The sequence below is a fragment of the Oncorhynchus clarkii genome, chromosome 17 (assembly GCF_045791955.1).
Source record: "Oncorhynchus clarkii lewisi isolate Uvic-CL-2024 chromosome 17, UVic_Ocla_1.0, whole genome shotgun sequence".
In the NCBI taxonomy this organism is placed as follows: domain Eukaryota; kingdom Metazoa; phylum Chordata; class Actinopteri; order Salmoniformes; family Salmonidae; genus Oncorhynchus; species Oncorhynchus clarkii.
The window spans coordinates 18,609,435-18,637,019 of NC_092163.1; the positions used below are offsets into that span (position 1 = coordinate 18,609,435).

Sequence of the window (27,585 nt, forward strand, 5' to 3'; positions counted from 1 at the left end):
GCACTGAATTGATTTTAGGTGGGGCTAGTTTTAAGTCTTGAACAAGTAGTGCTAGTGTATTTAACACTTCATTTTAATAGTTAAAATGATATATATATATATATTATTAGGTCCCCATCCTTCATTGCTAACAGAAGACTAATCAACTGGTCCGTCTAGTTCTTTGACCATTTCAAATAATAATCCAACAGGTCAGTGATGTTAGTTTGAAAATTAATATAATACCTTACATTTTAGTAACCACAATAGTATGAAAAGTTATTACACATTGTGTTTGACAATCTCACAAGTGTTGAGCATGTTATAAATGGCTTTAGCTTTTTACAAGCATTTGATATAGCAGTAGTGAACTACCATTGGAAATTCAATCATTTCCACAATACCCCTTGAGGTCTAAAAGCCAATTAATGCTTGAGGTGAAAATGTGGTCTGAGGCACGCACCATGTGGATGGTGTGACATAATTGGAGCCTCCAGAGGCACACGGAGGCCAAATTGAGCTCCACACCACATCACCATCCTCCTCAAATTGAGTAAAAATGCGGAGGGCTCCATACAACTCCTATTTGACATGATTGGTTGAGGGCGGAAGGTCCTGTAAAAAAAATAAACTCACTTCACAAGAGGTCTGCGCCACAAAGCACAAGTAGTATGAATGCCCCAACTTCTGCAGAGGCTGTATCACCATAAATGATGCACGGCCAATGCAGACGTCATATTGACCATAGGCTTTTAGGAACGGTTTCCTGGACACAGATAAAGCATAGTCCAGGACTAACATAAGCTCTTTGGAGAACATACACCAAAATAGTTTTATCCCATGACTAAACTTTATGTGTGGGAAACCAGACAGACCTTCAACAAGAGGCAGATGAACTGGAACATTTTGTTTTGTAGGTTTATTACAACTATGCACAAGGAGAAGGGGAGGCAAAGGGGGAAAAAAAAAAAAAAAACCTCCCCCTCAAAAACCTACAATTGTCCCAAAACGGTACAAAAAGTGTTCATAATATTAAAAAGGGAGTAAATCAATATCCAGCCACACATTAAAATGATGCCAAATAACAGTAAGTGTAAAAGATCTGGTCCATTTCAGGTCCAAGTCCACAATATCAAGCTTCAGATCCGACAGGATGAAGATGAGGGATTCAAATGAGTGCTTCTGGGAATTCTAACTGGTCTCCATCTGCAATAAAAAGCAAGTGAAAATTAGGACTGTATTCCAGCTACAAAGCTCAAGCCACTTACATTGAAGAATTTATATTTCTATACTTTCCTGCCTTTGTCAATGTAAATAAGAATTTGTTCTTAACTGACTTGCCTAGTTAAATAACATTTAAAAAATACGTACCTTAGCATTGTAAGCATCCAACTGGGCATCCAGCTCTTCAGCAGACAACTGCTGCGGTTTGCCTCCACCACCACGTCCGCCTCTACCCCTCCCCCTGGAGCCTCTGCCAGCCCGCCTGTCTCCACCTCCCCGTCTGTCTGAGAAATTGGGGCGTCCAATTCTGTCTCTGTTGAATCCACCACTGCCTCCGTTTGAACTGCAAACAGATTCAAAGACAATCAATGAGCTACAACTGGGATTAACTAGATTTAAATATATATCACACATCATACATGACAAAATAAAGAAAGCTTATAGAACCACATACCTCTGTGATGGTCGTCTCTGGTTATCGTCTCGAATTTGTGACGTGACGTGCTGAATGCTCATGGCGCGGCCTGTGAGCAAAAGGAAAACAAGATTAGGCATCTTTGTTCAGAAGAGTTACTCAATTACTACATTTCATGACAAACAAGCTTCAAAATAATAGCTATCAACTAATTCAAATTAAAGCTCACCATCGAGTGGTACATTGTTGTACTGTTTCATGGCTTTGAGTGCATCAGCCCTCCTCTCAAAGTGGACGTCAGCAGTTCCCTGGCTGCGGCCAGACCGGTCATAGTGCACAGCCGCTTTCTTCAACGTACCGAATTCGGCAAACAACTCCTGGAAAAAACATTACAAAGGCATTAAGAAACATGACCGGTACAATTCATGTATAACGTCAAAACAGTTCGGCGAAAAGGCCCGACATCTTTGTAGCAATTGACTGTAGAAATTACCTGGATATCAGCGTCAGAGACACCGAAGTCAAGGTTTGAGACAAGAAGCTTGCCACCAGTCTCCACACCGCCACCTCCTGCTCCCCCACCACCGCCAGCATTACTGCCGAAGCCACCTTCGAACATGTCGTGTTGCCATTTGTCCGGCAGCTCTCTGGGCTGTAAAGGTACAATGAGAAAAATGCAGCTGCTGACTTCTGGTTCCCCTGCTCCTGCTGATCAGACTGAGCACATTTGAGTCAGTTGCTTAGGCAGGCAGGGGAATCTTGCTTCATTACTACCATTAGACACATTGGTCTATGGTGGATTCATGGTCAGTGTAACAGCACACATGATTTAATAAAAACAATTATATTAATATAGGAAAGAACCAAAACTAAGCTAGTAGGACAGATGGCAGGACTTCCAACTCAAAATGGCTCCTGCCCTACAGGTGGTTTGAAGAATGTGTAGGTAATTCGAATGGCAGTGCAGGGAAAAAAAACTGACTTGAGCTCGATGGCAAGGACAGCATCCAGATTCTGCTTCAACTCCAAGTGTAGAAAAAGTCCATCCAAAGAAAAATCCTTAATTCAAAAGTTGTGAAAGTCATTTCGACATGCTCCCTTAACCGACCATGGAAAGTTCAATAAAGTTCTTTGGGGTGCTTTGCAGTCTGGATCAAAATATGAAACAAAGAAAATTTTAAAAAACTCAGTTGACTGAACATCCATTTTGAGTGTCGCCATTTTGTTAGCTTCGTTGCATAAAACAGTCCAATTTTTGATAATTAGACTAATCTGGAACTTAATTTAGGGCCAACGATGCGCCAGTCGACAAATTATTAAGAATTTGTGGACTACTAAAAAAACCCACGAGGTACATGTTTTACAGACCAAATGTGAATATCTGGAGCAGCTCACATTCACACTACACAAACAAGTGTTAACTAGCTAGTTTATGAATGCGGATCAGCTCCGTTTTGAAGCGGCCCACGAGGGTGAACATGTTAGCTAGCTAGTTAACGTTCACTCCCAGAAACGTGGGACATGACCAGTAAAATTCAATAGTGCTGGCTAGTAACTGTTTGACCTGAAGCGGGGAAATGCAATGTAGACCATGGGTCCACAAACACGACGTTGTACGTCATTAAAGAAATACACGTTTTGAACAGTGGTTTCTTCTTTGGAGTTGTGCCCTATAGCGCACTTCCCGTTGATAAATCCACATCCATCAGCAACTTTGTGAACTACCTGGTACGTGTCGCAGCACATTTAACAAGATCAGCTAAACTATTTAACATTCGTCGTCGTCGCCTCTGCCATTCCTCCTTTTTCTGTGATCCTCCGTGTTCCTACCCTGCTGTATGGCGTGGGTCTGCTGTCGCTTCTGTCTCCACTGAAGTTCTGTCGACTCCTCATGGGCCCGGATCCGCCGGTCCGGCCTCCAGAGGCAGCTCCACCGGGTCGGCCTCCACTCCCACCTCGACCCGATGATCCTCGGCTGCGGCCTCCTCGATTTCCGCGGCCACCTCCGCCTTTCTTACTTTGTTGAATAATGTCATCCAAAGACATATCCATCTTATCAGCCATGGTGGCACTTGTCGTATTAAAGATCAACAAATAAATGGAAAATTTACTTTAAGAATGACGCTTTTGGTAGCAAAATCTAGCCGCTTTCCTCGGTGCTGATCAATGGCGAATAGCTTGAGTGACGTGAGTGGGCTTAAAAATAATTGTAGTAAGTGACGTGAGTGTATTCTTACAACCATTTCCGTTGGATTTTGCGCTTCTTTCACCACCAACGTCCTCTCTGCTGCTGTCTAGTGCCTCTATCCAGCATTGCAATCACAAAGGTACCGTTGCAAATAAACCAAAGGAAATACGAGACAGGCTCCCGAGTGGCGCAGCGGTCTAAGGAACTGCACCTCAGCGTCACTACATACCCTGGTTCGATTCCAGGCTGTATCACAACCGGCCGTGATTGGGAGTCCCATAGGGCGGCGCACAATTAGCCCAGCGTCGTCCGGGTTAGGCTGTCATTGTACATAATAATTTGTTCTTAACTGACTTGACTAGTTAAATAAAGGTTCAATTAACAAATACACACCTCTCTGGATGGCAGTATTGTATCTCTTTTGAAATACCTATTTTTATCCTCCACAGGCATGGGTGGCGATATTTTCCCCGATTCGAGGATGTGACGTTAAATGTGTCTGAACTCTCAGGAAATGTTTTGTGTCTTCATTTTAAAATCCAAGGTAGGATTTTAGAATTGCAATACATTTGCCATGTTACTTACTAGCTAGTTATTACAAATGTCAACAGCGAAGTAACATCATGTGGTGCACCAGCTTTCTAGACGAGCAAAGATTACGTTAACTACTGTGTATTGCTAGCTAGCTACTAAGCTAACGTTAGTAGTTAGCCACCTTGAACATTCATACAACGTGTGCCTATCAGGTACACGGGAGATGAAGGTTAAAATCAAGCAGTGGAACGGCGTGGCATCCTGGCTGTGGATGGCCAATGATGAGAACTGTGGGATCTGCAGAATGTCTTTTAATGGCTGCTGCCCAGATTGTGAGTTTATATAAAAAGCTGCTTACTAACTAACAACTGAGTTATTCGACATGTCTCATCATTTGACCAACTCCCTGAAATGAATGTATGCACAAACTCAATATGCTTCTTAGTGCATGTACATTGCATTCGTGAAGTTTCCAGACCCGTTGACTTTTTCCATATTTTGGTAAATTACAGCCTTATTCTAAAATGGATAAAAACATGTCAAAAAAGATCCTCACCAATCTACACACAATACCCCATAATGACAAAGTGAAAACAGGTATAAAAAAACGAATGCCTTATTTACATAAGTATTCAGACCCTTTGCTATGAGACTCGAAATTTAGCTCAGGTGTCCACCTGTGCTAAATTCAATTGATTGTACATGGTTTGGAAAGGCACACAGCTGTCTATATAAGGTCCCACAGTTGACAGTGCATGTCAGAGCAAAAACCAAGCCATGAGGTCGAAGGAATTGTCCGTATAGCTCCGAGACAGGATTGTGTCGAGGCACAGATCTGGGGAAGGGTACCAAAACATTTCTGCAGCATTGAACGTCCCCAACAACACAGTGGACTCCATCATTCTTGAATGGAAAAAGTTTGGAACCACCAAGACTCTTCCTAGAGCTGGCCGCCCGGCCAAACTGAGCAATCAGGGGAGAAGGGCCTTGGTCAGGGAGGTGACCAAGAACCCGATAGTCACTCTGACAGAGTTCTAGAGTTCTTCTATGGAGACAGGACAACCATTTCTGCAGCATTCCACCAATCAGGCCTTTATGGCAGTGGCCAGACTGGAGCCACTCCTCAGTAAAAGGCACATGACAGCACACTTGGAATTTGCCAAAAGGCACCTAAAGGACTCTGACTGTGGGGAACCAGATTCTCTGGTCAGATGAAACAAAGATTGAGCTCTTTAGCCTGAATGCCAAGCGCCACGTCTGGAGGAAACCTGGCACCATCCATACTGTGAAGCATGGTGGTGGCAGCATCATGCGGTGGGGATGTTTTTCAGCGGCAGGGACTGGAAGACTAGTCAGGATCGAGGCAAATATGAACGTAGCAAAGTACAGAGAGATCCGTGATGAAAACCTGCTCCAGAGCGCTCAGGACCTCAGACCGGGGCGAAGGTTCACCTTCCAACAGGAGTGGGACAAATCTCGAGTGTCCTTGAGTGGCCCAGCCAGAACCCGGACTTGAACATCTCTGGAGAGACCTGAAAATAGCTGTGCAGCAATGCTCCCCATCCAACCTGACAGAGCTTGAGACGATCTGCAGAGAAGAATGGAGAAACTCCCCAAATACAGGTGTGCCAAGCTTGTAGCATCAAACCCAAGAAGACTCGGGGCTGTAATTGCCGCCAAAGGTGCTTCAACAAAGTACTGAGTAAAGTGTCTGAATACTTATGTCAATGTGATATTTCCGTTTAAATTTTTTAAATAAATTAGCAAAAATGCATAACCTGTTTTTGCTTTGTCATTATGTGGTTTTGTGTGTAGATTTTAGAATGAGACTAATGTAACAAAATGTGGAAAAAGTCAAGGGGTCTGAATACTTTCCGAATGCACTGTATGTCTATCGACACCTTCATATCTTAACGGTTATGCATAAATTGTCCTTTGATATCATGACGTGTTCAACATTGTGACAGCGTGGACACTTATCCTCCATTGAGGGGAGACCTTTCAGCAACAATGTCTACTTTCCAGGTAAGGTTCCTGGAGATGACTGCCCATTGGTCTGGGGTCAGTGCTCCCACTGCTTCCACATGCACTGCATCCTCAAATGGCTAAACTCCCAGCAGGTCCAGCAGCAGTGCCCCATGTGTCGGCAGGAGTGGAAGTTCAAAGAATGAGCTCATCCGGAGAACGTCACTTGAATGCCTTTCAAAGACTGAGACTGACGCGTCACAGAGGATTGTAGTGTTTCGGAATACATATGCTTCTGTTTCTTGTTGTACATTTCCAGCTACTTTGTTTTTCCTCTGAGGCTGTCAAAGTTTGTATTCTGTGGAGGGGTGTGTGAATAACAATGAATGTGAATAAATATGTGATTAGGTAATAAGCTTGAGCTGCTACCGATTTACATTTCATAGTGGTTTTCTCAAACTCAGGATTTACATTGAATGAGAGTAACTCTCCTCTTTAACAAGCTAACCAATGATTCATCAATGCAAATTCATTGAATTGGTATCAATAACCTGAGATTTACAGTGTACAAAACATTAGGAACACCTGCTCCTTCCATGACAGACTGACCAGGTGAAAGCTGTGATCCCTCACTGATGTCACTAGTTAAATCCACTTCAATCGGTGTAGATTAAGGGGAGGAGAACAGGTTAAAGGGTGTCTAAGCGTGTGAACTGCAGTGCTGCTGAGTTTTTCATGCTCAGTAGTTTCCTGTGTGTGTCAAGAATGGTCCACCTCCCATAGGACATCCAGCCAACTTGACAACTGTGGGAGTCAATGTAGGCCAGCATCCCTGTGGAGTCCATGCCTGACAAATTTAAGCATTTAAGGGCGCAACTCAATATTAGTAAGGTGGTCCTAATGTTTTGACAGTCAGGACCACAGAACAAACCAAAAGTGGAGCCCCACCCAAAGTACATAGTACTTGACAGTATCAGCTACATACAGCCCACTAATATGTTAGGGGTTTGATGCTAGACGTGGTGTACGGGGAAACTTCCACTCTTAATACTGATGGGTATTTTCTTGTGGCTAAAGCACAACCCTGACTTGGCTTTAGATTTCCTCAGCAGCCCTTTTCCAAACTCGTCTCTCTTAATCCATCAGAAACCAGCACCTCAGCCAATACTGTACAGGGGCATGGATAATCACCTTCCTGCAGAGAGCTGGTCCAATTAACAAGCATTAAGTTGATCCCCGGCCAGAGCCATCTTACTTGGAAAGCCTACCGGGAACTGAACCTTGCTTCAATGTTGGAAATGCTTCTCAGTCCAAGGTTAATTGGAACCAAGATTGGTTACTGTAGTTTGAAATTAAAGTCAAAATAATATATTTTCTTTCCCTTCAAACAGTTTTATCAAGTTGATGAAGACCAAATAGATCACCACTAAGTTGTTGTATGAAACAATTTTAATGAAAAAATTTATAAAAATGCAATTATTTACAAAGCGGTGTAACCACAATTGATTGCACACAGTTTGTTACAAATGATTGTAAAAGCAATTGTAAACAAACAATTAGCCATTCCAGTGGTGTTTGCAAAAGTATAGAATAAAAAAAAAGTAGAGGTAAAGCATTAGACTAACAACATTCATGTGGTACATTTTAGAGTACATACAGTATGCAGGGTCTTTGTTTCAAATTGAAAAGCTGTAGGGTGTAAATGACAAATCTTGAACTATAAATGCTGTCAGTAGGTAGAGTTGACCTATCACATTGGTTTACTGCGGTGGGCAGTAAGGGCCCCAATTCAGAGGACAACCACAGATCCATGTTTCACAACTTCCAAAAAAGCTTTCACACATCAACTATAAAGTAATTAGAAAAGCTCATTACCATACTGTTATCTAATTCATTCCAGTGCTGTTCACCCTCTATAAAAAAATAAAAAAAGCTCAAACTAACTTCTGCACCTGCAAACAGCATTACAAAGCAATGCCTGCTGAGATTGCCTGGGAGGAGCCCCTTTCCAGCAACAGTTCAGTTCACTCTCAAAGGCAACCATCTACTGTTGGCTGGCAGCCTTCCTCCCACCAGACCAGATATGTCTCCAGGACATCTACAATGAGGGCACAGAATGACGATGTTCTGCTGATCTGCCCATTTCATTCCATTGTGGAGGGTCAACCGGGAGGCCTGGGCGAGGAAGGTGACTGAAGTTTCAATGACGTTTTAAGGTTAGATGAGAGCTCCGTCGTCCTCCACCCCAAGCAGCCCCTGCAGCTCACGAACCCCGGTGCACTCTGGGTCGATGAGATCGGCAGGTGTCTCCCCACACTCGTTCTCCGCCTGAGGGTCTGCGCCAATAGAAAGCAGGTACCTAGTGGGAGAAGCAGGGGGGAAAAGCATTCAGTCAAAGAAAGTATCCAAATGGTATGTGCCGCGCAGAGATGGTGAACCGTGAGACTCTACAGAGGGTTAGAGGAATGTGGCGGATCCTCAGTGTAGCTTACTGCTATTGGCGTATGAGTGCTACTCAAAATTCAGCCAAAGCGTGTTTTGGTTTGTCTTCCTTGCAAGCACTTGACACTGTAAACCGGCAGTGTGAGCTGCAGCCTAGTGACATTCAAAATCTGAATCTTCCCCTATCCTGAAGTGCATTGAATTCCTGAACTGCAGGGATGCTGCATTGACATGGTATGGACAGCAGCATGAATACGAGTTAGTCAGAGCAGTCAAGGCTTCAAGTTGATGTTAACAGTACATCGGCTCAAGTCCCACTTGTGCGAGAGACCACTGACCTATCTTAATGTGTGTGGATAAAAAACTAAAAGCTAGTGACTGTAGATGTTGTGGGTATGCTAGGTGCGTTGACTCACTTGGCAATGTCAGGGAATCCGTCACTGCAGGCCATGTGGAGAGGTGTCCAGCCCTCCTCGTCTCTCTGGTGGATGTCTGCTCCGTGCTTCACCAGCAGCTTCACACATTCCAGGTTCCCAGAGAGGACGGCCTCATGGATCGCTGCCATACCTGCAGAGCGGTCGATAGGAATGGACGGCAAATAGCATCTGTACAGGTTCATTTTAGGGACATTGAAGGGAACACTCAATGATCAGTTTATACTGAGGTATTATTCCATTACTGCACGTGCCACAGAGACAAGTCATTGCATCAATACCAGAGGGATTATAAATTATCAAGTTTTTGGAACTGTTAAGCCCAGTTGAAATCTAACCAGAGTCTGAAGACACTTCTGATGCTTCAAACTCTTGAATGGATTAAAATGGTTTTCATGTTGTTCTGATTTCATGGTGACTCACCAGAGTGGTAGATGGTTTCCAGGCTGACCCTCCTCTTTCTGATGAAGAGTCCGATCCTGTCCAGCTCGCCCTGCCGGACGTAGTCCTGGAACACAATGTCGTTGGGGAAGTGGACACTGCGGACTGGTTTGATCTGTGGAGAAGAGTGGGCGCAAGAGGAGCTGCTGGACTCCTTGGGGCCATAAACCTGGATGCCCATGGACTGGGAGACTGGGTCCTGGTAGTACTTCATCCTTATAAAAGTTCAGTCTTGCTCAAAGAAAAAAAAAAAAAAAAATCTGTTAAATCTTCAAGCCTTTTTCAATGGTAAAATTATAAAGCAAAAGGCAGTGAAATGATTGAATTAAGATACGTCCTTCAAAAAAGGCCTTTCCTCTAGTCAACGGCTCTCGTGGTGCAGTGAGTGTCCTGTATGTTTCAGACAGCGGGGCAAGTCCTGTTCTGAACTCCAGGGCCTGCGTATGGACCTCTATATACTCTCTGCAGGGCTATTTTTGGTTCAGTCACCTGACAGGTCAAGTTCTAGAATTGGATGAGTGACCCTAAGAGGCGGGACCCTCCTACCATCCTGTCACAAGCACTGGACGCAGCTCATAATGCCAGCCATGACAGTAGCAGTAACCACAGCTTCTGTTTTCACCCACAGCCTATTAGACCCCCCCCCACACACACTTTTGAACTTAACCCCTCCAGCTCCCAGATGCTCACCATTCAAGATGCATGACAGCCACTCGTCACGCACCACTGAAGGGGAAGAACCTTCTCGTAAACAGGACATGGAGGGGGGGGGGTCAAGTGTAATGACTGGGCTGTTGAAAATAGCAATGTTGATAGAGTTTCAATTAGACTTAAACAAATTAATCTGTCAGTCATATACTATGCATACCTTTAACGTTACAGAAGTGTAAATCAGTCAATATGGCTTTAGTTTGGTTGTCGTGGGAAATTTACTGCAAGAGACTAATCCAGTAAGCATGACTTAAAAATTGGCACTTTGTTCATTGAATCATAGTTCCAGACAGGAGTACTGACTGTCCATGTGTTATAACCATTAGAAGCATTGGGCCCTAGTTACAGCCTATTTCAAATCCATTTTTATTGGTTACATATGTTATTGCGGGTGTAGCGAAATACATGTGGGAGCTAGAAGCACCGCTGCCCTGTCAGCGCCATCTTAATAGCATAAGTACTATTTACTGGCATACGCATGTTATCATGGTAGGCAATCCAGTTTTGATAGTCTCCCTTTAAAACTCCAGTATTGATATATTGAAACAATGTGCTAAAAAGTGCAAGAAAAAAAAAGCTACTTTTTCATATTTTTATTTATTTGGCCACCAGTTTTCACTTTTCCACATCAAATTCAATGTGATGGAATGCGTTTGTTTCCAAGTCATTTCCCCCCACCCCCTTGAACAGCTGCTGTTGAACCTCACCCTGGTCTGCCCTACTCAACCCTCCCATCCCAGCCAAACATCAAAAACATTCACAACCTTGTCCCTGGACTTAGAAGAAAAAAGCAGATGCACTCAATCACACACCACCAGGCACACAAACATCTCCATGGGGACAAGAGCGTCAGTTAGAGCCGAAGCCAGAGGGATGGGGGCAGTACAGGTACGGTGGGGCTGTTGCATTGTTCCCCACCTCCCCAAAGACAACCAGGACAGAGACCGCTCTAAAGAGTCACAAAACACAGTTCCTTTTAAGTATCCAACCCCTCATACAGTAACCATGTGGAATCTGACGGCATAAACGCAGTAGCCTGGTCTCAGATCTGTGTGTGTCATCTGGTCAAGACTATAGGAGTTGGCGAGACTGCACAAACAGATCTGGGTCCAGGCTATGAACACAGTGATACAAACAGAAACCGTCCTGGGCCTCCCCACAAATCCCAGGTCAAACAGAGTCAGAGGGCCAACTCTACCCCAGCTTAAAACTTTAGCTGGGCATTACTGGTATACACACATTATTTAATGACAGATTTTAAAAAATATATATTGAATGAAAATACAATTAAATAAAACAAGCTAATTCCAAAGTATATTTTTTCTTTCTTTAAAAAAAGTAAGTCAGTAGCCATGCTGAAATGAGGGAAACTGAACTGAAAAACATGATTTGCAGACTTAGAGGGAATGAAGGCAGAGAGAGAGAGAGAGAGGAATACAGTGACCCTCAAGATTGGTCTCAGCTACAGATGCATATATTGCTTTCCAGGGGCCTCTGCTACACGGAACACGTTGCTTCTTTATTTTGTTACTCTTTACAAAAAGACAATAGGATGGCCCCAAGTCCCCTGAGAGTCCATACATCCCACCATATAACACCTCTGGCCCTCAGAAAGCCTAGCAGAGGAACAAGGACATAAGCAGCCCCCATCACCCCACCCCTAAAAACCAGCTACACCACAAAACTGTACCATCCTCACACTGAAGCAGACTGGGGGAAAGTAATTTGACAAGAACTGACAGGTACATAACCCAATTTGTGATTCCAACTGGATATGTCAAGCACAGTATCTTAATGCCATTTAACATTTTGGCAATACAACTCCATCATTTGACTGATGAGGAACGTTGGTAATGAAAAAAGCCGTTAAGACCACGAGGTGCCGTTCTGCTCTGTTGAGTTCCCACGACAAGGGGACAGACGAGTCCATCTGGTCCAGCGGGAGGGAGAAAGGGGATAGAGGTTGTCGAGGTGGCTTCAGGAGGGGGGCTGGCCGAGGGTCCTGCCACATCTGCTGACAGACTGACTGAGGAGCAGTTAAAGGAGAAGTATTAGTGTTCACAGAACAGGGGTGGAAGTGATGGTGGTTGGTTGGTAAAAGGGGTGGGGGTTCGTCTCTCCTCTCTCCTTCGCCGGGTCTTATAACTCGTCGTGGTCTCCACCGTCGGTGTCAGAATCACTGTCCTGTTCGTCCAGGTCCTCCATATCCTGGGAGGAGAGAGGAGATGGTCTTTAACACCTGCCTGGAGGAAGCTGCTCTCTGAGTCTGCCCTGACTGGGCATGCAGTTCTTGGGAGTAGAAAGCTTGGATGCTATACGGAACATTGTGGTGGGAGGATACTACGCGGCTCATTTTGTGTGGCTGTCCTGACACATTAAACCATATATGTTCAAATGTTTTAATTTTATTTAAATGAGCAACATGACATGCTTGAAAGGTTGTTGAAAAAAACGTGACCTGGAGAAACCCATGTCCATCTATGGCGAAACATATGTACATAAGAAAACAACGTAAGGACAAGACGTGCGGGGCACTGAGGTTTAACTGAAAGGCCCTCCATGCCCATTCATCACTTTTGTCAGCCTGCATGAACAAATACAGCATGGTAACCCAAACAGTATGTCATTAATAATGAATAACACACTGTTTTACTAACTTCGTATGTATATACTGCATTGTAGACAAGGCATATCCTATTTAACTAGTGCTGTACATATACTATTCTTCACATATCCATCCATCTACACACAGTGCATTCAGAAAGTTTTCAAACCCATTTAACTAGATTGTTACATTAGCCTTATTCTAAAAAGGATTAAATTGTTAGTTTTTTTTCAACAAAGAACTGAGTAAAGGGTCTGAATACTTATATAAATGGGATTTCAGTTTATTTTTTTAATGAAACCTGTTTTTTGCTTTGTCATTATTGGGGGGGGGGGAATTATGTAATCTATTTTAGAATAGGGCAGTGACATAAAATGTGGAAAAGTCAAGGGGTCTGAATTCTTTCCGAATGCACTGCACATTCTATCCACGTTGTCTAAACATCAAACACTTCGGACTCAGACATTGCTCGTCCTAATATTTATAGATCCCTTAAATACATTATTTCACCTTTTAGATGCATGCATTGTTACATTTTACTGCACTGCTGGAGCTAGGAACAAGCATTTGACTACATTCGCTATAACATCGGTTAAATATGTGTATGCAAACCAAAGAAATGTGAAATGACGGTCTTGCAAAGAGGCCATTCAGTCACAGCTGCCGGGGGGAGGGACACTTGACTGAGGATGTGGGGGTGAGGAAGTTGGGGTTGAGGATATTGACTTGCACGTTCGGACAGGAGGTCTGGTCCCAAGGGACAGCCTGGTAAACAGCAGCGACAGCTGTAGTTGGCATTAGCGACCGCAGTCGGGGAATGGTCTGCAATTAGACTTCTGAGAAGGGAGTGTGGTAGGTGGGGTGTGTGGTAGTGGGATGAGGGCCTTCAACTAGTTTGAGCTGGATCTCCAGTGGGTTTTGGATACAGTCCCTGGTCTTAGCACCCAGTTCGGTGCCAGGGAAGGAGCGAAACCCCACCCGCATCTCAAAAAGCCACCAGGCTTTTTTTTATAGAAGCATTAGAGAGATGTGCAAGAAGTCTTGGATGACGACATGATTCAATTTCTCAAAATGTCTTACTCCATTTTGTGCATTACCCCATACACCTGGGCATTAGGGAATATCCTGGTATAAATTCTATTAGTCAGAATTATTACAATCTTAGGTCAGGATTTTGAGTGGGTAAGGTTTGTCATCTCCTTCATTGATGACAGACATGGGCTGCTGGACTAATGACTGTCTATGCCTTAATGGGTCATGTATTGAGCGTGTCTGTCTGGCTGCTTGCTGTGCTTGAAGACTGAGTTCATGGAAGTCTTCGTCAGCTTGACCTACATCTCCACTAGAGCCCGTTTCCTCCAGGTTGGATTGGAAAGTGAGATGGGGAAAGACACCAGACTTCAACACTGACAAATAAATAACCATGCAAATGCCCATTACAACGGTTTCTGCATTGTCCTGAGGCAAAGAGTAGGCTTCACCTCTATTTATTTTATTTAACTAGGCATCTCAGTTAACAACACATTCTTATTTACAATGACGGCCTAGGAACAGTGGGTTAACTGCCTTGTCCAGGAGCAGAACGACAGATTTTGACCTTGTCAGCTCGGGGATTCGATCTAGCAACCTTTGTTACTGGCCCAAAACTTTAACCACTAGGCTACCTGACTTTTAAATCGACTTTAAAAAAAAAAAAGGTAGGTAGGCATGTGACCCAAATCTTCAGGAGAGGTGGTCCTGTGGGTCTATTCCGGGTGACCTACAGGATACTGACTATCCCCCCAAAAGACACCTGGTGTGATAAGACACCTTGCTTGCACATGCACAAATCTTGGGCCAGTTTCTGGGGAGAATTCAATTGATCAGGATGCGTTGCACCAAAAGTTACACCTTCTCCAACATTGCTGTATTCGCCTGCCCACCAATGCATTACTCTTACTGGATAAGGTTTGGCTGTAACTCAAACGCATCATTTTTTGACAGTTTGAAAGCGGCCTTGAGCAACATTCACATTTCAGTGTGTACTCAGCATATGACCGTGTAAAAAACAAGTCATTGTGAAAAAGGTGGCCGTTTTTAGATCAAAACTGCATGTAAAACAAGTGGGCTTTGAAAGAGTTTGCACGATTTCATTTTGACCGTATAGCAATGCCTTGCGGTTTAATGCAAATCGGTCATGCAAACATAATTGTAGTGTCTGCTTAAGCATGAAGACAAACCGTTTTTCATACCAATCCAAGGGATGTACTTACATCAATCCCCTCATCCTCCTCCCCTTCCTCTCCAGCCGGTGCTCCGCCATCCTTGCCTCCGCTCTCCAGGAACTTGGTGAAGCCCTCCAGTGTCCTCTCACCATTGTAGTCGACCACCTGCATGGAAGAAAATCACATGCATAAAATTTCTATAGCGATTCAAATTGATATATTTCCATTGCTTTTCCATGAGCAGAAAATGCTCTAACCAAGCCAGACTGCATGCACCACCAACTATCAAATGGGGCAAAATTGGAGCTAGAAAACCCCAAGAAACTCCAGTGGTCCATTTGTCAAATAACTACTGAAATCTTATCCAAATGTCTAATTTTTCAAATCAGCCTGTGGGGTCCCTCAACAACATGTGCTAATTTGAATCTGGAGCCAAAAACCTTTGATGCCTCCAGCCATCTTCAGATCTGTGCCAATGAGCAGTCAAGAGGAGATACACAACTATTGATGGATGAGAGAAGGCCAAAGGTGTGTTGTTTATGGCCCTTCTCAGTTACTATAGGACTGCCCTTGAGATCGGTCTTGAGGACAGTCGCAGAGCTCTGCCTCCAGACCCATGTAGTCTTAGCCAGTCAGTTAATACAGAGCATAGCGAGCCAACAGACAGAGGCGGAGCCTGGGGCTACTCGTGCAGCTGCCTACTTCCCTAGCCATCTCTGGCTCTGTCACAAGGAGGAATGGCTCAGGGTCAGGGTAAACCCCAGGGCTCTTCACAAGGGGAATCCCAACACAAAGCTCCCAATTAAGGCTGCCAACCTCTTCCAGGAGGCTTTCTGTAGTTGACCACTATGGGCTATAGTTCAGCAGGGTGGTTGGTATGCCTCTGGGGGGGGTTGAGTGCCAGGGTGGTCTTTAAGAGCAGATGTGCATTTAGTCATCTTGAATCTTGTTCTGAAGTGGTAAAATCCTAACCACACTGCTAAACCTATTGCCTAACCTGAAATTAAAAATATATTTTTTAATATAGGCCAGCTGAAATGTCAATTGGCTTTCTAAGGGGAAATAAATGCCAACCTGCTCTTTAAGAGCTGGGGTGAGGGTCTCAAGAGTATCCCAAGAGGGTGAGGGCATTATCGGGCTGCCATAAAAAGAGGGGTTGGGTTTGGTAGAAGTGGTAAACACCACCACAATGGCCGGGTCACTCAGAGGGCCAGCAGGCTTGGGTTTCTGCATGTGTGGCTGGCGCTGCTAAATCAACCCTCCTAGTGAGTGCGACAGCTACTTAACCTGACCATAATAACCGCACACCCACCTATAATGCTGTGAAATGAAAGATGATATTTCAGTAGGGTGGATGGATGGGTGTGGGTGGATGGTGGGTGGCCAAAAGCCATGCTTCTGAGATGTTTACCGAAAGAGTCAAAGCCCAGAATGGGTCGTGTTACTAACCGACAGGGGATTCAATATTTCTTGCGAGGGCTTGGTTTTCAAGTGTGAGACCCGTGCTCAAATGCCAGGCAATTTAACACTGGCTATGTTGGGGAAATGAGCCAATTAAAAAAAATATGTTGTCATGTTATCCAAAAGTGGAATTAGACCTTGGCCATTCCAAAATGGGGTTGTAGTGATGCAATAATCACATTTGGGTATATAGCAGAGCCCCTCTGTCTCACCTCAAACTCCATCCCCTAGTGTGGGACAGAGGAACTGACCCATGTCAATGAAAACGTCAAGATATACATTTGGGAGTCAACTGCCAACAGTTACAAATGGCTGCTAACACTGACAGACATTCCAGCTCGTTTCAGTAGACTGACCTTGTGCTCGTCGCCTGCGGGGAAGAACTTGAGTGTGGGGAAGCTGTGTACTTTGACTGTCTCCATCTCGTTGGCTGTGGAGTCCATCTTGGCCACCACGATATCGGCGCTGTCCTGGTACTTCTCGCCCAGTTTGGTCCAGATGGGGTCAAGCTGTTTGCAGTGGCCGCACCAGGGTGCATCTGCAGTGGGGAGAGCAGAGGAGCAGTCAGGGACAAGAACATTTTCATGTCCCATACAAGCTCACTGATCATCACCTGAATGCTTAGGCTGGTTATTGTATTGCATGATGTTACTTTGCCCTCCATTTATACAATGGAAAGTGACTGGAATAGGGGAATGGCTTGCCATGGGCCCATTAATTCAAGCCTGTGGGCTGTAGTTGCCGAGGTTGGCAGTTAGGTTTACGACAGCTGTGCCTCTCTACAATGCCATCCTGCCCCGGCAACCCAAACACTGGGACACTTCACATGCAGAGAGAGCATAGCACGTGCGCCCCCAGCTAATCGCCCTCGCTCCCCTCAACCGACTAGGAAATACCCTCCACAGTCGTATGAGAACCTGACGACCCCCCCCCCCCTGTCAGTGACCGTAAGCGACTTTACATTAAAGCCCAGGGATGGAAAATTCCTCACTCTGGCTCACCACAACAGTGGAGGAAAGTTTAGTAGTTGTGAGCTATAAAAATCTCCTCCCGAGACTAAATTTATCCCAATGTTTCCTTATTCAGTCTTGGGTTACACATCGATTCCTGTGGAGGGCTGATGGAATGATCTTAGGTCCCGGTCTCTTGTACATCTGCTGGGGCTTAGCACAAAGGTGCAGGGGGCATCGCCAGGGCTAGGAGAAAGACTCCTGTTTCAGACTCAGGATAGCTTCCCACCTCCACGTGGGCGGTGTAATCAAAAGAGCGCACCTCAAAATATATCAGGGCCATCGACCCCTGAAAAGTGAGCCTGTTGACCACCTGGGGCTTACATATGGTATTGATGAGAGGGGGTAGTACTTACAAAACTCAACGAAGACGTTCTTTTTGGGGTCGAAGACGACCTCCTCAAAGTTCTTGCCGACCAGGACTCTGACAGGGTTCTTGTCCCAGTCTTCAGGGATGTCCTGGCTCATGAGGTGGGGCTGTGGGGGGAGGAGACACAAAGAGGAGAGATATACACGATGGATTACATGACTTTTGCAAAACTAAGAATGAGCAGAATTATGTTAGTTCCAAACGAAGCAACACTAGAATTATGGGTCATTTCTCTGCTGAATGGTACAGAAACATGATTCCCAAGTCATGAGGAAATAGAATATAGAATGGGAATGATGCAAAACCTGCACAGCGCAGACACTCAAACCACTAAAATAAATATGGAGTCTAACCAATACTTCCTAGTTCAGGTTTGTGATGCAGGCCCACAATTGGTTGTCTCCCTAAAAGTCCTAAAACTGGCACTAAATCTTATAACCTGACAACTGTCATTTGTAACACTTTCTGGCACAGCATGTCAGCCTACATCTGCACCTTCAAGCCACTGCCATTGACGCCCAGCCATCGAGGTATGATGACTGCACTGCAGTGACCTAATAGTGACTGGTTCATCAATGTCTACAGTAGGGCGCAGCTGTTCTCACCGGCTGGGCTGTGGCCTACTGTACTGTACTTAGCAGTCAGGGGCACCCCAATGATCTAGAAACCCCAGTAACAGCCTAACCCTGTAATCTGAGTAACACTATGTCCTAAAACACACACACGGAGCATGTACACTTGGAAAGTCTGTAGTCAGTGTTAGGCCAACACACACCTTGAGTTTTCCCTCTGTGAAGAGTGTGCAGAAGGCGACGATGTTGTCGGCAGTGATGGCCTCGCTCTCGGGCCTGTACTTGGTCATCTCGTCCTCCAGCGTGATGAGGCGGATGGCAGGACACTCTTCTTTCTTCAGCCCAAAGAACTCCAGGATGCGCTGGTTGTCGTCCACCTCGCTGTCGATGAAGATGAACAGGATCTGGGGGAGGCGAGGAAGAGGATGAAATACAAGGCGTATGCATCTAGCTTTTAGTCTAGGTAGGTATTCTATATTCACTCCAGTACAGTCTCAATTTTACATACCGACTATGCTGCACATGCAGTAAATTACTTTAAAGGCAATGGATGAAAAATAACTCTCCCTTTCTCATATAAATAGATCAGGTATAACGAGCAAACTGCCTTTACTGGAGATCGGGTACAATGAATGAAGGTCGTCACTTTCGGTCTGGTCCACCCACCTTGCCCTTGAATCCCTCTGATGCCTTCTTGAACTCGACCATTTTTTCGTCGAAGTCGGAGGCAGCCTTGGGCACGAACATGAGGATGTGAGACTTGATTTCTCCTCCGAAGATCTTGGGAGCGGTCTGCAGAGAAAACACAATGTCATGAAGCACGAATGTCAGACACGGGGAACAAAGCTCGGGATATAAACGCTTGTATTATAGTTGTGGGAACGGCACTGAAGGTTCTCGTGACAGCCGTCATAGGGCCTTGGTGGGGATGAGGCTGTCAATAGAATCTGTAGCTTAGTGTGACAGAGGAGAGCGTTCATCTGGAAAAAGGTGTATTTTCTGAGTGCGTGAGTCAGTGGATATTTGAGAGCACATCGGTTTCAGTTTCAGCGGTACAAAGCACGGCCATTACCTGTTCGGTAAACTCGATGACCAGGGGCAGCTGGTTGGCCTTGATGAAGGCCAGCAGGTCAGCCTTGCTCAGCTCTCCATCAAAGGTGTTACGACCCTCATCAAACTGTAGAGAAGACAGATGGAAACATTAGTTAAAAGCCAAACCTGTTAATACGTCACCAACTTTCCAGTTTAGTCCTATTTTATTATATTCTGCCTGTGAACTCCCCACAACACAGATTTACCAAACAAGCTCATTTAAATCCCTTTGGTAACCCCAGCTGAAGAAGTCAACATCAGACTAAATGGGGTTTTATTGAGTGTTAAGAATAGCAGTACAGTGCCTGTCAGCCCTTACTGGTACACAAAGGGAAAGTTGGGAGACCACAGGAGTGTCTGTGTCAAGGTTGAATCACACACACACACACACACACACACAGAGAGAGAGAAAGCAGACAATAGTGGGGTAATATGATGACTGATGACTGATCCCATCCATGTCTCATTAGAGGTGGAGGGTTAAGCCTTTAAAAATGACAGGCAGAAATCTAATGAATTGTGACATGTAACGACCTGCCGTTAAGCTGTCCCTCCCTGACCACTAAAGGGCAATGATATAAAAGTAGGATAAAAAAAAATTCTCAGCCGATAGAGAGATGGAAACAGGTTTACAAGTGTGGTCTGGTCTAGTCTTGTCCAGCCATGAATATCCAAAGGCTTATGGGTGACATCTGTTTTTAAATGTCAGATGGGAATCTTACTTCTGCTGAATAGGAGCCAAATCCTAACTTGAGATCTAACACACATTTTCTCCCATAGACATCATTGCCTTATTTCTCAAGTTTGATATTCAGCCATATGCCTCATACCGGGAAGACTTTCAGACCATGTTTACAACTACTCAAGCCAAAACCCCACTAGCGGCTGGCTTCTTTCCTTGTTGACCCAGTGATGACTTATCAGGTGAAAGGAAGACTGGATTTGACATAATGTCTGATTATCTATGAAAAGGCAGGAATGCGGCCATAACATGTCACATAACAACTAATGGAAAGTCCATGTGGACTGTGACCTAGTTCAGGCCAGGTCCGTTTAATCTGACAAGATTTGGCTTCGAAATACAGATATCCAGTTACCACATCTGGTCCTTTTAAGTATCATTGTCATTTGAGGGAGGGGAGAGGGTAAGACCATTACATGTCGGAGTTAAATTTAATGACCAGTTAACCTTCCCTGTAAAATCTCAATGAAGAGGAATCCCTCATCTTGCTGTTACCTGGGGAAATGCTTGTTGAAATGAGTGAATTCCTCAGAGACTTGAGTATGAAGGAAGAATCTCAGGGGGCTATATCAAAGATCGCTTTCCCCTTCTTTTGAACTGTAAAGCACTGCACTTTACTTTAGAGACCAGCCAATGAGACTAGCAGGGGAACCCTATGACCTAATACAGTCGCTGCCAGTAACCCATCAGTGATCATCTAGGCGTGTCTAGTTTAATGATCATGGTTACACCATGATCAGGGTAGTAATTTTGTTTGAAAGAGATGAAACAATTTGCGTGATTACGTCAAACTGAATCTAAGTATTCGCTCCGTACCTTCTTGAAGAGGACTACGCCATCCTTGGACACCTCGAACTTAGAGTAGACGGCGTCGTTGGAGGTGATGCCAAACGGAACATCATCGACGGCCTCTGCAGCATTCAGGAAAGCCTTGGCTCCCTCAGACTCGACATCCTGGAGGACAAAGAGACGCTTAGCTTAGATGCAGTCATACATGAACCGTAAGACTCATTAATGATTAACACATGCCCATCTATGCCTTGATGACTCATTTGAACTGTGAAAATGATTTGTATGTATTTTTATTGATAATAAGCCAACCATTTGATCAGTACTGAAAAAGTGTGAAACTAGCTGTCTAGTGGGAAATGGGACTTAGTTGGCACTAAACTTTCCTTTAAAGAATCCCTAGAGATTGACCTTGTAGTAGCACAGTAACCGTGCGCAGCTAGGCCAGAGTAGTAGGTCAGAAGTCATCGTCTCACCTTGAAGAAGCCGATGACTGCTACCTCGTTGTCGGCAATCATGGACTCCGCCTCGGCGACCTCCCCCAGGGTGGTGGCTGCTGGTCCAGTGCGCTTCTTCAGCCAGTTGACGATGTCATCAGCCTGTCTGCCAGCTGCAGGAAGGGAACAACAGTTCTAGTAAGTCACTATGGCAGCATTCAAACATGAATAATGTATGAGATTGATTCCCTACTTCCTTTGTTTGTTGTACTGTAATGTATTCACTGAGCAGACAAGGTTGGCCATGGTAAACAATACAAGAGAATGGCAAGCCTACCTTCATGTTTTCTAATCATGTACAGATCAGAGATGACGGCAAGGGCGGACGCAAGGATTCATTTTTAATATTGGAACAGGGCCCAGGTCACATGACCAGGGCTGGCTGAATAGAGACTAATGGTACGGACCGACACGGACAGATCAAACAAAGCTTCAGGCAGAAAAGCTAATTTACTCTGCCACGACTGTGGTGTACTTGAGTAAACACAGCTCCAAGTATTGCTGCCATTATTCTACTTATGACGGACAAAGGACAGTTTAAGATCTCTCATTTAATAAAGTATTTCTTATCTTATTTGGTCACACCAGCACTGTTACTGGCAGACAAAGGAAAAAGGTAGCAACATTCCTCTGCGATTCGTTTGCCCCACCAGAGAAGACTTAAGCTCTCTAAGAACCAACGTGTCCCAATTAAGTGGACTGACTCATGATTAACCTGCATGTTATTACAAAAAGAGCCAATGACGCAACAGCGGAGCAACACCGCTGAGCGACGCTGCAGCCAGGCCAGACAGACAGACAGAGACAGACAACTGGAGAAGGGATACTGCTGCCTGTGGCCTTGAGTGCTCCGCTTTTAGTCCAGAGAGAGCAAGTACTGGAAGTTAGGGCTGTCCTCTCCCTCCCCCCCTTTAAAAAAGAAAACACAGCCAGTCAGTGAGCAAACGTGAGGAACTGCACATTGCCTGGCTGGGGGGATGGGCGGGTGAGAGAGCATGGATAGAATGTGTGGAGGAGGGAGGGGCCCCTTCATTTAGTCATAGTTATATGGGGAACAGTGAATGTGCCATTGGCTAACACACACACGGCTGATAAGATCACATAACCAGCATAAGAAAAGGCAGTACTTTGTGTCTGAGCCATCCTTCAGAAAATAATTACCTGATCATACAAATGATCTATGGCAGATGATCATAACCAGACAACATGACACAGCTTATCACTTTGTTGGTAATAGTTGTCCCAGTCACTGAGGTACTTAGACATTGAGTAATTAGGTTGCTCCAGATTTAGTCATTGAGATCACAATAATTTACAACAGAATAATTTGGCAGTTGATAATCTTATTTGATATAATTGGATATTTGAAAACAGAAAGAAATTTAGGGTAGATCCTTGTCCAACTGACTTGTGAAAGTGAAAAACGGGGCAAAATTTGTAACGGCTATCCAAGTACACAGAAACAGCCCAGTTCTGCCTATGGATCATGTCAAGCACATTATATGCTGTATCTAGGGCTGTGACGATTATGGAATTTAAGGTTACGATTTTCATGCAAAGACACGGTTATCATAATTAACATTTTTGTAAAAAAAATAAGTGTAGCTTATAGACCAATGCATTATAGGAAAATTAGTTACAACATACCTAATGAAAACACAGCTTTGGAGAACCCCCCCCCCCCCCCCCCCAGTCTGAAAAACTGGTGGTTTTGACCACTTGGAACTTTTGGAAATAAAGCTTCTCATCCCGCATGTGACATTCTGCTCATAAAATGATGAAACTTTAAACACTTCATGTAAAAATGAACTCCTATTGGGTGAACTGCATCTCCTTAAATATGAAGTTCAACACCCCCCCCCCCCTTCTCCTGAAATTAACAGGGTACGACGATTCTGATTGGTATTTCTTTAGTTCACAGTTATTGACGGTTATACGACAATCGTGCCAGCCCACGCTGTAACATACATCTCTCCACTACACACCAGAGTACTCTTTGGGCGACTCCTTGTCTCCCCCCTTGAAGAACTTGATGGTAGGGTACCCCCGGACACCGTACTCCTGGGCCAGGTCTGCCTCCTCTGTGGCGTCCACCTTGGCCAGGCGGATCTCTGAGCCCTCTGCCTTCAGCATGCTGGCAGCTTTGGCATACTCCGGGACCAGGGCCTTGCAGTGGCCGCACCACGGGGCATCTGGAGCAAGAAAGAAATCGTAGAAATAGAAAAATTAGACCACACAGCTTCAGAGTTGAGAGATTCACACCGACGGGTGAAGTAGATGCAAATACTGTAGTGACTGTTGATATTTGAGTGTTGCTACATGTTTGGACCAAAGGGATGCTTTCTAATTACTAAACAAACACCAATATTGGTACAATGTTTGTATGGAGGGAGACGTGCATATTTAGAATTTCCAGTTAAGTGAGAAAAACATTTACATACAGTAGGCTATTTAGAGGGCGTGGGAAAGTTCGTTTTCAATGAGCTCACTGAAAAGACTAGTCTTAGGCTATAACTAAACTAGTGAAAAAGTTGCCTGAGAAGAGAGGTGGATTTCTATTCTGACTTCTTATGGAGGACATAGAATGGCTTGTAAAGGTTCTGAATGCATGAAACCTATGAAAAAACCCATGAATGTTTGAACAAACTTAACCTATTGACTGCCTGTGATGGTGTGATTAATGGGCCTTGAGATGTCAAGATATCACCATAAGCTTGACAAGTCCATTAAGCTTGGTTGTAAGTTCAAAGTCCAAACGATACTTCCTCAAATTATAAAACAGTCCTACAGCAATTATTTTAACTAAATATGTTTATCGTTTCAAAACTTCAATAAAAAAAATGAGTTGGTGCGTTTTCATTGCAGTGTTTTAGTTTCAGTGGAGAAAACCCCCAAGTTCCATCAGCCAGGAGAGTTAAACTAAAGTTGAACAGATGATTGAACTTTGAAGTACACGTCAACTGAGCATCTCATGCAACCCTTCAGGTCCAGCCAGTCCGTGAGATACGTGAGCAAAGAGTTCAGCCCTCCCCCACGTCGCTCATTGGAATGTCCGAGTCGTGGAGTCCTCCGATTGGTCTGCAGGCTTGTCAGCTAAAAGTTCCGAATACCTCAGAGCTTGACAGTTGTAGCAGAACCTGCCTGCTGGTAACGTCAAAACTATTTATTAAAGAAACCCATTGTACTTAAGAAAAAGTGGAAACCACCAAGTTCACAAGTTAATAAGCATTTAACAAATGTGTCGCAAAACCACTGCAGCAACTTATGTGAATGTCAGTAAACCTAAATCAAAACAGCTTCTAACTGATCCCGGAGTAGAAAGTGTGCATGACCAGGAAACGATATCGAGCAATCGAAACTCAAGTGGTGAATGAATCAAACCATACACGTCACTCTTGCAACTAATGGAGTCTGCTTGATGCATTCACACGACTGAATGGTGTTATCATCACTCAAGAGATGCTTTGCCGGCAGTGTTGCACATAGCTGGAGTATTCTAAATCGTGCATTAAGTATTCTCTCAAGGGTACACAGAAGCACAAGCCATCCCTTGTAAGCTAAACAAACAATAAGCTGTAGTCGCGTTTATAAACTTCTAGATCTATGAAGCAACCAAGGCTGGTAAAGTAACCGGCACTTTCACAAACAAGAGAGGTCACAGACGAATGTGACTTCAGTTTTTTACTTCTCAGTCCTGTGACTGCTAGATCGGGATTCACTGAATGCTCAATTTGCCTGTGCCAGGTATACTACCTAGATAGTTAGCTAAATGCAACAAAGTCCCGTACTAGTAAGGGTAATCAAATGTGCAGTAACTAGTTAACGTTAGCTAGCTGGGAATGACATTGCCTTAGATTCCGTCAAAATATATATAACGTTACTGCTTGAAATACAATGGCCAGCAGTGCAATCAACAGTTAATGTATGACACAGGTCTAACGTTAGTGAAATTGGTCGCGAACTAGCTAACGTTTGCCCAGAAAACCAATCAGGAAAGCTAGCTAGCTGACGTTGGAATGCCATTCCACCTTTGCGGTAGCTGAAGTGAAGCTGATAACACAACACGACAAGCGAACTCCGCTAGCATAGATGCGTAAACAAATTAGCAGGCAAGCAAACAATAAGTTGTCTCAGCCTTTATATGATCAGGTAGTTTACTTACAGAATTCAACTAGGATGTTTGGGTGAGCTTTCAAAGCCTCCTCGAAATTACTTTTCTTCAGCACCAGAACATCATCTTCTTCGCCGATATCAGCCCGGCTTAAAACCGCCAGTGTGCATAGTAGGAACAACTTCAACATAGTTGCTGTAGACTGCGGTTGCTAACAGAAAATGTGTTCGTGCTACAAGTGAATGGGATAACGACTGAAAGTGGCGTATTTATGTATTTTCTCGTTTTACAGTTAGAACTGTAGCTTGTATGTTGTGTCTTCCGCTACTAACGTCGTGGCATTACGCGCAGGAACCAGAAGGGTCAGCCGTAGTGCGCAGGCGCATTTATGAGCTTGAAAGCTGCTCGTGTTGAATTGTGACTGGACCACAGCTGAAGGTACCTGGAAGTGAATCCAATTTGTCAATGGATGTGTATTGAAATCGATTGAAATTCTTTGCGGTCAGATTCTTGCTGATATTTCAGATTTGTTGACAAAAATAACTAAAATGCCTAAGAATGAAGGCTTAAGGTTTTATGCAGAAAAGGTGTTGAAACAGTATAATATTCTGTGAGGAGATGGCAGATGGAATGGCGAATTATACCTTATTATTCAAGACTGCAGTAAATGTGTTTTCAGTTTGCATATTGTTTTGATATTCGGGGGTTTGCTCGACAATACCTCAACATAAGGTCCTATGATGATTAGGGTGATATATAGCAAGGTACAGACTTTATTTCTTAAATGGGGGAATATTAAGGGCGCTATATGGTCAATTCGTCAGCTGCATTCGCCATGCAGCATTTACGTATCACCATACGGCCTCTGCAAACATCAGGACATTCATACTTCTTGCGCTTTGCAGAGCAGCATGGAGCTGTTGTGAAGGAAGTACTCAAGGAAGTGATTTGGTTTTATATAGGACCTCCCGCCCCCACCTACAGTCAACCAATCATGTCAATGCAGACCTGTTTGGCTCCCTTGGCATTGTTGAAACATTTGAGAGGCGTAATTTGTAGCTCAATTTGGCTTCTGCTTGCCTTTGTATGCTCCGAATTGCGTCTCACCCTCCACATGGAGCCTCCAACCACATTTTTTCAGATCAAGCATAAGTTGGCTTTAAGAATTCCCTGAACTCGACAGAGGCTGTATCCCCTTAATAATGCAGATGTCAGGTTGAGCATGGAGCGCCTTTAAAGAGCCGTCTTAAAACTGCAATCAGCCAAACTTGGTGTTTACAGAAACACTTAATTGTATCAAATGATCTAGAGATCTTAAACAGACTTAGTTTTTCCCCCCACAACAATTAGATTTTAAAATAATTTTCAATTAATATTCCTTGTGATAGGTCTACATTTCAATTGCTCACTGTCCATATAAGCTATAGCTCTAGACACGTGTGGTGGGTTCCTTGGCACCTTCTATTTTTTCCCAAAGTTCCTCCCCTTTGATTTTCGATAAATGTATCATATTACAGCTGTGGTTATTAATTCATGTAAATATTTCATTTTCAATAGCTTCCAATCCATATGACATATGATGTTGATGTTAGGTCACTGACCTCCCTCCTCCATAGTACTTGACTTGATGTTAGGTCACTGACCTCCCTCCTCCATAGTACCTCCATTAGAATTGCACATTTTTTATCTAACTGATTTCACATTAATATTTCCTGTGAGGTCTAATTTTCAGGACCTTCCTATCTATATGAGCTACAAGTCTACAGACAAGTGCGGTGGGTTCCTTGACCTTTCTTATC

The 27,585-nt window shown here is 44.1% G+C and overlaps 4 protein-coding genes across 4 annotated transcripts; 1 reads left to right on the forward strand and 3 right to left on the reverse strand.

The window, feature by feature from the left end:
* Window positions 1-201: 201 nt before the first annotated feature.
* LOC139370441 (THO complex subunit 4-like) lies at window positions 202-3,917 on the reverse strand. Its single transcript, XM_071109917.1, has 6 exons — window positions 3,449-3,917; window positions 2,112-2,270; window positions 1,848-1,995; window positions 1,658-1,727; window positions 1,351-1,546; window positions 202-1,185 (listed from the first exon to the last, which is right to left on the reverse strand). Exons 1-6 carry the CDS (start codon window positions 3,680-3,682, stop codon window positions 1,171-1,173), a joined length of 822 nt encoding a protein of 273 aa, XP_070966018.1. The 5' UTR covers window positions 3,683-3,917; the 3' UTR covers window positions 202-1,170.
* A 338-nt stretch (window positions 3,918-4,255) lies between these two features.
* LOC139370442 (anaphase-promoting complex subunit 11) lies at window positions 4,256-6,717 on the forward strand. Its single transcript, XM_071109918.1, has 3 exons — window positions 4,256-4,350; window positions 4,553-4,672; window positions 6,366-6,717. Exons 2-3 carry the CDS (start codon window positions 4,564-4,566, stop codon window positions 6,509-6,511), a joined length of 255 nt encoding a protein of 84 aa, XP_070966019.1. The 5' UTR covers window positions 4,256-4,350; window positions 4,553-4,563; the 3' UTR covers window positions 6,512-6,717.
* Window positions 6,718-7,676: 959 nt separating this feature from the next.
* Window positions 7,677-10,147, reverse strand: LOC139370444 (protein phosphatase 1 regulatory subunit 27-like). Its single transcript, XM_071109920.1, has 3 exons — window positions 9,605-10,147; window positions 9,164-9,314; window positions 7,677-8,664 (listed from the first exon to the last, which is right to left on the reverse strand). The coding sequence occupies exons 1-3, from the start codon at window positions 9,834-9,836 to the stop codon at window positions 8,523-8,525; spliced, it is 525 nt and encodes a 174-aa protein (XP_070966021.1). The 5' UTR covers window positions 9,837-10,147; the 3' UTR covers window positions 7,677-8,522.
* A 764-nt stretch (window positions 10,148-10,911) lies between these two features.
* Window positions 10,912-26,176, reverse strand: LOC139370446 (protein disulfide-isomerase-like). The gene is made up of 11 exons (XM_071109921.1): window positions 25,838-26,176; window positions 23,661-23,867; window positions 21,655-21,788; window positions 21,206-21,343; window positions 19,628-19,732; window positions 19,222-19,347; window positions 18,759-18,959; window positions 17,970-18,090; window positions 16,960-17,141; window positions 15,191-15,307; window positions 10,912-12,541 (listed from the first exon to the last, which is right to left on the reverse strand). Exons 1-11 carry the CDS (start codon window positions 25,974-25,976, stop codon window positions 12,473-12,475), a joined length of 1,539 nt encoding a protein of 512 aa, XP_070966022.1. The 5' UTR covers window positions 25,977-26,176; the 3' UTR covers window positions 10,912-12,472.
* Window positions 26,177-27,585: the final 1,409 nt, after the last annotated feature.

Bases quoted from the DNA above. Each gene is read 5' to 3' on its own strand.
- LOC139370441 (XM_071109917.1), bottom strand. From the start codon at position 3,682: ATGGCTGATAAGATGGATATGTCTTTGGATGACATTATTCAACAAAGT. The intron at 1,996-2,111 runs GTAATTTCTACA...TGTTTTTTCCAG, and splicing joins TCTCTGACGCTGATATCCAG to GAGTTGTTTGCCGAATTCGG. The intron at 1,728-1,847 runs GTGAGCTTTAAT...TTTTGCTCACAG, and splicing joins CAACAATGTACCACTCGATG to GCCGCGCCATGAGCATTCAG.
- LOC139370442 (XM_071109918.1), top strand. From the start codon at position 4,564: ATGAAGGTTAAAATCAAGCAGTGGAACGGCGTGGCATCCTGGCTGTGG. The intron at 4,673-6,365 runs GTGAGTTTATAT...TCTACTTTCCAG, and splicing joins TAATGGCTGCTGCCCAGATT to GTAAGGTTCCTGGAGATGAC.
- LOC139370444 (XM_071109920.1), bottom strand. From the start codon at position 9,836: ATGAAGTACTACCAGGACCCAGTCTCCCAGTCCATGGGCATCCAGGTT. The intron at 9,315-9,604 runs GTGAGTCACCAT...ACCGCTCTGCAG, and splicing joins GGAAACCATCTACCACTCTG to GTATGGCAGCGATCCATGAG. The intron at 8,665-9,163 runs GTGAGTCAACGC...TTCTCCCACTAG, and splicing joins GGATTCCCTGACATTGCCAA to GTACCTGCTTTCTATTGGCG.
- LOC139370446 (XM_071109921.1), bottom strand. From the start codon at position 25,976: ATGTTGAAGTTGTTCCTACTATGCACACTGGCGGTTTTAAGCCGGGCT. The intron at 23,868-25,837 runs GTAAGTAAACTA...TTCTTGCTCCAG, and splicing joins AAACATCCTAGTTGAATTCT to ATGCCCCGTGGTGCGGCCAC. The intron at 15,308-16,959 runs GTCAGTCTACTG...TCTTCCATGCAG, and splicing joins CCGCAGGCGACGAGCACAAG to GTGGTCGACTACAATGGTGA.